The following is a 6,881-nucleotide window of genomic DNA, read 5'->3' on the forward strand; positions in this document are numbered from 1 at the left end:
CTGGAATGTTTTTGATAGGTCTTTGATTTTATTGGGGGTATCCAATCCAGTGTTTGCATATGCCTTTTATGCCACTTAACAGAGTTTAAATTTTTTTTGCTACCATCTTAACTTGCTACTTTAGGAAGCTGGTTCATTTTTTGTAATTCCTTTCCTTTGAAGTGAGTAAGTCCTAATGGCTTTGAGTGTGTTGTTACAGAACAGGTTTACAAACCCATTTTGAACCAGGCTACAGGTGATTCTTCTTTTGTGTTTCTGAAGCACAAGGATGGCTGATGTCTCTGACAGCTGCCTGCTCATGGAAGGGTAGCAGTTATCCATTAGTGCTCTTGCTGCTGTCGCAGCTTCACTGATCTCCCTCAACATCCCCTCAATGTTTCCCATCCTGCTGGGTGCTTGGTAATACTTCCCTAGTGCTGGAATTGTGAAACCTGAATAGGGAGGCTGTGACAGGTAAGGATTTGGTGCAAGTATGAACTAATTTCCATGCACACTGGAGCCTCCTATCCTAAAACATGTCACCTGAGGAAAAATGAGATGGTAACTACTGTAGACTATCAAGGAATTGTTGGAGTTCAAGGAGGGAAGACTTAAGGGAGAGGTCTTAACATATATTTATCATTGTATTTCCAGCCTGGTCTTGTCGTTGGTACTGGAGCTGGTGCCTTTGTTAGCCCAGTTTTGAGTCATCCTTCCACTGTCTTTGAGGAGTATCTTCCATTCTGGGCCCAGAATCAAGAAACTGAGGTCTCAACAAAAGAGCCATCTTGACCTGCTGTTGGACAGGTTTATTTAGAACAACCCCTATTTCCTCCTGCTGCTGGGAAAGCAGACCCCATCCTGGTGTTATTTACATTTCTGAAGACATAATTATTACACAAACAACAGGGGGATTGGGGTGAGAGGGACGAAGTAGCTGTATGAGCTCACAGGGCTAATAACTTATTCCTTTTAAAACATTTACAGTTGTAGCTGTAGCTTCAGTGGAGTTCAGAGCTAGGGATGGCACCCAGCAGGACGTTGAGTGGAAACAGTGACAGCCCAATCTGATGCACAGGGATCTCCTTTAGTTCTGGCAGAGCTGTAACTTCAGTCAGAACTCCTCAAGGCTGAGCAGTAACCTTAGCTGAGCTTTTTAGGGTTCATTCTGCTGCCAGGGCTCTGTGTCAGGGAGCCAGGCAGCAGCAGCCCAGGGCAGTGTTTCCAATGAATGGGAGATGTGTGGATTCATGTCTCACCTCGCCCTGATCCTTGCTGTGTGTGGTTGTGCCATCAGCATCAATTTAGAGGACACTGTAATCAATTTACTAAGTTGCCTAAAGGTGCCTTTTGGTGGGCTCATATTTATTAATCAGGCCCTCAAACAGAATGATGACTTGGCAGAAATTTTGCTACACTTCGTGATTTGAAACCTTAATTAGTAGGCAGAATGTCCCCAGGATTACAAGTGTTTTGGTTGTTTTAGTCTCTGTGTAAAGCAGTCCAAGGTTAAACCACAGCAGTGGTTTTTTCCTGATTCAGTACAGAGCAGTATTTCAAGAGGGGAGTTAAATTGTAAAGACTGGAGTAAATTAAGTAGTGCATCAGCACTGCATTCCTTTGATCAGATCTGAGGAGTGTATGCATCAGTTTCCAGCTGCTCACATCTGGGAGTGTCTTCACTGCCATGAAAGGCTCACTGTACAGTTTGGTCCACGAGCTCTGAATTATTCTAGACAGAAAGAGGAGGAGGAGAGAATTAACAGAAAACTTCATAAGCACACCCAGGAATTTTTTCATCCTTTGGAGGCTTTTCCTGGCTGACCTTATTTGTGGAAAGGTAACCAAGTCAAGCATGGCTAGAGAGATGCTGGAATGCCATGCTCTCCCAGCTGAATCCGTAGGGGTGACTTCTGGAGAGTTCTGATCTTCCCCCTCTTCCCCAGCCCCTCTTTTGTTCAGTGTGCACACTGATCTCTCCACACCCCTTTATATTGTGCTGGCAGGACTGGACAAGCTTAATTTCTGTGGGACAGGGCACTAAAATGAGGTTGCTTCACACAGGACAACTGGTCATTGTACAGGTGAAGGTATTCCCAAGGATGGATGGTTTGCTGGCTCTCAGGCCCCCAGAGCTGGCAAGATTTAGAGCATAATTCAAGTTCCAGCTGACTGTTTTCAGGAGTGAGTGATACAGAAAACAGTAAAACTTCCTCTGCTCTCCAGAGCAGGGAAAATCTGACATGTCTCAGGGACCTAGAGGCAGCTTCTGCTGCTGGAGGAAGACTTTTGTCTGCCTTTAGCCTGGAGTAGACACTCAGGCACTCTATTTCATATCGCTTTGCAAGGCTGCTTTGGATTGCTGCAAGCCTTTTCCCAGACATCCACGTGCAGCTTCACAGCACTTGTGGTCTGTCTGTTCAAGCTAACAAGGTTTTAGGTACTTGACAATATTGATTGGGAGTTTTTTCCCCCTTAAATTGCAGCAAGCATCTTTTTCATGGACAACAGTGGGAGCTGGCATCACTGAAGGAGAGTCTTCAAACCTTGAGCAGTGCAGCAGCAGTGAGTTATATACAGGACTGAGCAGGGAATGGTACTCACCAGAGCATGGGGAAGATGGAAAAGGGAGAAGTATTTACATGAGCTTAGCCAGGGTGCTGGGAAAGCCTTCTAACCAACTGCTGTCAGTGTCCTGAGGCCTATCAAGGAAAAGGACAGGAATGATATAATCAGGATCAAGAGAGAAACTGTCTTTTCTGCTACTATTTTACTGGATTACGAGGTTGAGAAGACAGCAGAGTGATGTGCTGCTGTGTGTGGTGCAGGCTGGCTCAGGACAGGCTGTTCTTATCTGCACCCTGCTTGGGGTCAGCCTTATTCTTTCCCTGACTGTTCCTGAAATGACACTTAATTCAGTAGTTTCACATCTGGAAGCCAGCCAGTAATGAGGACCTGGACATGTTCCTGTGGTAAGCAGAGAATGAACTGATTCCCACCCACCTGTGGTTTTGCAGGATGGCTCCCAGGAAGTCCCTCAGTACCATCTGCTGGTGGTATTGGCTGTCCAGGTGCAGGTATTCCTGACCAGACTGGCGCCTGGTCAGGAATTCCTGCACCTCTTCCCCTGGGCTGCTCTCGCTGCTTCTGTTAGGTGAAAATGAGAAATACCTTGGTTTCTGAGATACTTTTTTGTCCCTCATTTGAAGTTTGGCTCAGGCTGAGCAGCACAGCAAGGGAGCTTGCTGGGACTGAGCCTAAGGCCATTCTGCTTCATTCCAGCAAGGAGTTGGTTGCTGTATTTGCTCCTGTGTTAGAAGATGGGTTTGGGCTGGCTTGCATCTAACCAGTTGGTCTTATTTAGTGGCAGTCAGTGATCTAACTAGCCAAGGGTAATGGAGAGGCTGCTTTCTGTGTTCAAACCAGACCAGGGATAACTGTTCCCTACCAGTGAAGGATCATGGCAAATCTTATCTGCAAATATTATTGCTTGTTGGTATTGCTATAGAACTCTCCGCTGATGTGATGCTTATAGCCTTGGAGGAAAGGATTAATTAGGCTGCTTAATGATAGCTGTGATTAGGGGGATCCAAGACTAGGGATGCAGGGTGCCTTTTGGGATGTGGAACAGCAGGAGAGATTGCTTCTGTTGCAGTAAAAGGTAGTGATTTCTGCCAGGTGCATGGAAGGCACTGCCCAGGGTAATAAGCAAAACTCAGCCCAAGGACAGCAGGGTGCTGGGGCTTACCCGAGCCTCTTGCCAATGATGGTCTGTAGGAATTTTCGGGCGGAAATCTGCCCCAGGAATTTCCGGTAGTTGTCAGTGAATATGGCATCAGCATGGCGCTGCATCCTGGGGGGAAAGGAAGCAAAATGTGCTCTCTGAGCCATCAGTGAACCCTCCAGGTGACAAATAACAAAGCACCCCACGTGTAACAGTGCTGCTATCAGGGCAGGTAACCACAGCAAACACCTTGTGGTGTTGGACTGCATTAGTGTTGGAGGGTAAAAGGATTTGAGGGGGCTCAGTCCTGACATGGAGGCAGCAGGCAAAATAAAGTGTCTAGGGCAGAGCTGGGCTGGGACATTCCTGTGCTCTGCAGCAGCACCATCACCTCCTGGGAGAGCTGTGTCTGGGAAAGGGTGACAGGAGCCTCCAGCAGATCTCTAGCCTGTGGTGAGACCCCAGCTCCAGAAAATCCACAGGTAAGGGAAACACAAACCACTTGGCTGGTCTCACTGTTGTAAGGACGAGTCCTCTGTGCTTCAGACAGAAATGATCATCATCTATCTCCAGGCAGAGGTGGAAAGGAGAGGCTCTAGCATCCCTGCAGGTCAAGTCCCAGAGCTCAGTGGAAAATTCTGTTTCCTGCAGGAGCCCTGGGCCTATAAGCCTGCCCCCGTGAGTGTGTCCTTGCTGGTGGGGGACACCAGGACATGGTTCTGGACGTGGGTGATTGTTTGGGACTAACTGAGCTGCTGGTCTGCTCCTGGGCTGGGGGAGACTGTAACCAGTGCACTCTGCAGCCACAGGGCTGGCAGGTGAGGTACAAACCTTTTCTCAGTGGGGTCTGTTAACAAACCCTCCTCCTCCCGCTCCTCTGCCAAGGGGTTATGGCTCTGCAATGAGCTGCTGTGCTGCAGCTGGAAGCTCATGGCCTTGCCAGCCACCGGCCCTGGACTGTACCTGCAAGACAAAGCCCAGGCACACTGTGAGATGTGCTCAGATGCCAGCTGGAGCTCAATCTTCTTAACCATTATTCCCTATTTTCCTGCTTTTTCTCTCTCCATTTGTCATCCCATCTTAGCAGTAACACAAGTACTGTCTGGCCCTCTCCCCAACTAGAAGCTGCCCTGAAGCTCTTCCAACAGTGAAAAAATGGTTGATAGAGCTGCCTCAAACACACATCCCCCTCGCTGAGCTCCCAGGATCCGTAAGCAAATCCCAGTGTTTCTGGTATCATTGTGCCATGGCTTTGGCACAAGGCTAAAGCATTTTCTATGGGACATTGCAAATCCACATCAGAGAAGCCAATGCTCGATTTTGGGCTTCTGTTGATTTGTAGTGGTACAAAGCAATATTACAACTTCTAAGAGCCAACAAGGAAATACTTGAAATATTAATAGGTATCTGTAGAGTTCATGTACTAGAATATCTGCAGCTCTGACTTCAGTGCAGGTGCCCTGCAGCCACAAATTTTAATCAGTGTTTGAGCTGGAGGTGCTGCCTGCCCTGGAGATTGCCAGATTTCCCTTTATAGAACCCAGCATTCAATTCTAAACTCAACTGTTTGGGCTGAAATTTTCCATCAGGTGCCTGCCTTCTTTGGAAATCACCCCTAGGCCAGCAGTATACCCAAAAAAATTAAGACAGGGCAAAGAAATAGGCCTAGCAACACATTTAGAGTTCATCTGGCTTTCAGAAGTGCTGGCAACTTTAATTTGGCACCTGCTTATTTTGCACAAGGGCAGAGATGAGGCAGAGTGGGAGCATGCATAAAGCACTCAGCACTTACCTGAGGTCTGGATAGAGAGGTGAGGAGATGGAGCACGTGACTAAATGCAGGAACAGGAGCAGGGTGGCCTTATCCAGCATCTTCCACCCCTTGGAGTCACCTAAAATGCAGAGCAGCCTGAGTCAGGGCAGTGAGGTGCTCTGGGCTGGGAGGGGAGGCCAAGTGCCACCTTTGTGTTCTCAGTCCCCCTGCTCATTTCTCAGCACAAAGGGACTGGAAATGTGCCTCTGTGGTTGTGGTGCTTCCCGAGGCAGAGATGTCCTGGTGTAGCAAAGTCTTCCCCATGGAGTGCAGTTCCTGGGGGCAGTGGCTGTGTGTGACCCCTTGGGAGCTGGTGTCTCCCTCGGGCTGGGAGACAGGGCCAGTCGGGCTTTGATGCTGTGGGACCCCCTCACTGACCTGTCCCACTGCTGTGGCTGGAGGAGAGCTCTCTCTTGGGCTGGTGTGAGCCCCAGGGACCCCTGCACGGGCTGTAAAAGCACCTGGATGGGGGCAGCAGCTGGCAGGGATGTGAAAGGAAGCTCGCTGCCTTCACAGGACCATCTGCAACCAGCCCTGGGACCTCTCCTGCCCCGCTGTCCCGGGGATGTGTCTGCTCACATGGCTGTACCTGCATGGCACAGGTCTGTGCCTGACAGCTGACTGGGCTGCGTCTCTGGCTGGCCAGGGACTGGGGAGAAACGGGGAAATCCAAATAAAGTTCCTGGGCAAAGGGGTAATACTGGCACAGAGGTAACCCTGGCAAAGCCATCTATCGAAGGCAAGTGCTGAGCTTGGTTTGCAAACAAAACGCAGACTGTTCCATCAGTCATGCTGGGGTGGAGAGGGGACTGGGCCGAAACACGTCCCTTTGGCAGGGCTGAAGTGCTGCTGTGTGCAGAGCAGCCCCCACCTGCCCCTGAGCAGCGGCTTTGGTGCAAGGTGAGCTGCGCTGAGCCCTGTGTGCAGCCCTGGCTGCGGAGCTTCGTCTCCTGGGCTTGGCTGAAGAGCTGAGAATGACTCAGGACAGAGTCGCCCGAGGTCACACTCCCTCGGGAGCTGAATGCAGCGCTTTTTTCCCTGGAAGCGAGCAACAGTAGGAAGGTATTTCAGTGAATGCTGCTCTTTCTGAGTTTCCATTGAAAGAGACCGATCTTTTGCTCAAAGAAGATTCTTTAAGAATGTGGCTAGAAAGCTTTAAAATACCAAGCTTCCCTGTTCCCTATCTTATTTTACACAAGAAAAGAGCAGCAAGATGTTTGATCTCCCTAAGACAGGGGAAAAAAAACCCACCTCTTCCAAATGTATAACAATACTTCATTGTAAAGGGAGCAGCTTCCAGATGGAAAGGGTTTGGTTGGACTTCTGATTGCTCAAGTGAACTTTCAAGCAGTGGGTTTTACTGAT

At 49.0% G+C, this 6,881-nt stretch overlaps 1 protein-coding gene across 1 annotated transcript; it reads right to left on the reverse strand.

Annotated features, from left to right (window-relative positions):
- Nucleotides 1-1,658: 1,658 nt before the first annotated feature.
- Nucleotides 1,659-5,575, reverse strand: GHRH (growth hormone releasing hormone; the record flags this gene model as incomplete). The annotated part of the gene is given in 7 exon segments (XM_082293060.1): nucleotides 1,659-1,706; nucleotides 1,708-1,711; nucleotides 2,622-2,681; nucleotides 2,983-3,126; nucleotides 3,728-3,832; nucleotides 4,535-4,666; nucleotides 5,496-5,575. Coding segments are annotated over 7 exon segments (573 nt in total).
- Between the last annotated feature and the right edge of the window lie 1,306 nt (nucleotides 5,576-6,881).

Source organism: Coloeus monedula (genome assembly GCF_965178545.1).
Source record: "Coloeus monedula genome assembly, chromosome: 17".
NCBI classification, from domain to species: Eukaryota; Metazoa; Chordata; class Aves; order Passeriformes; family Corvidae; genus Coloeus; species Coloeus monedula.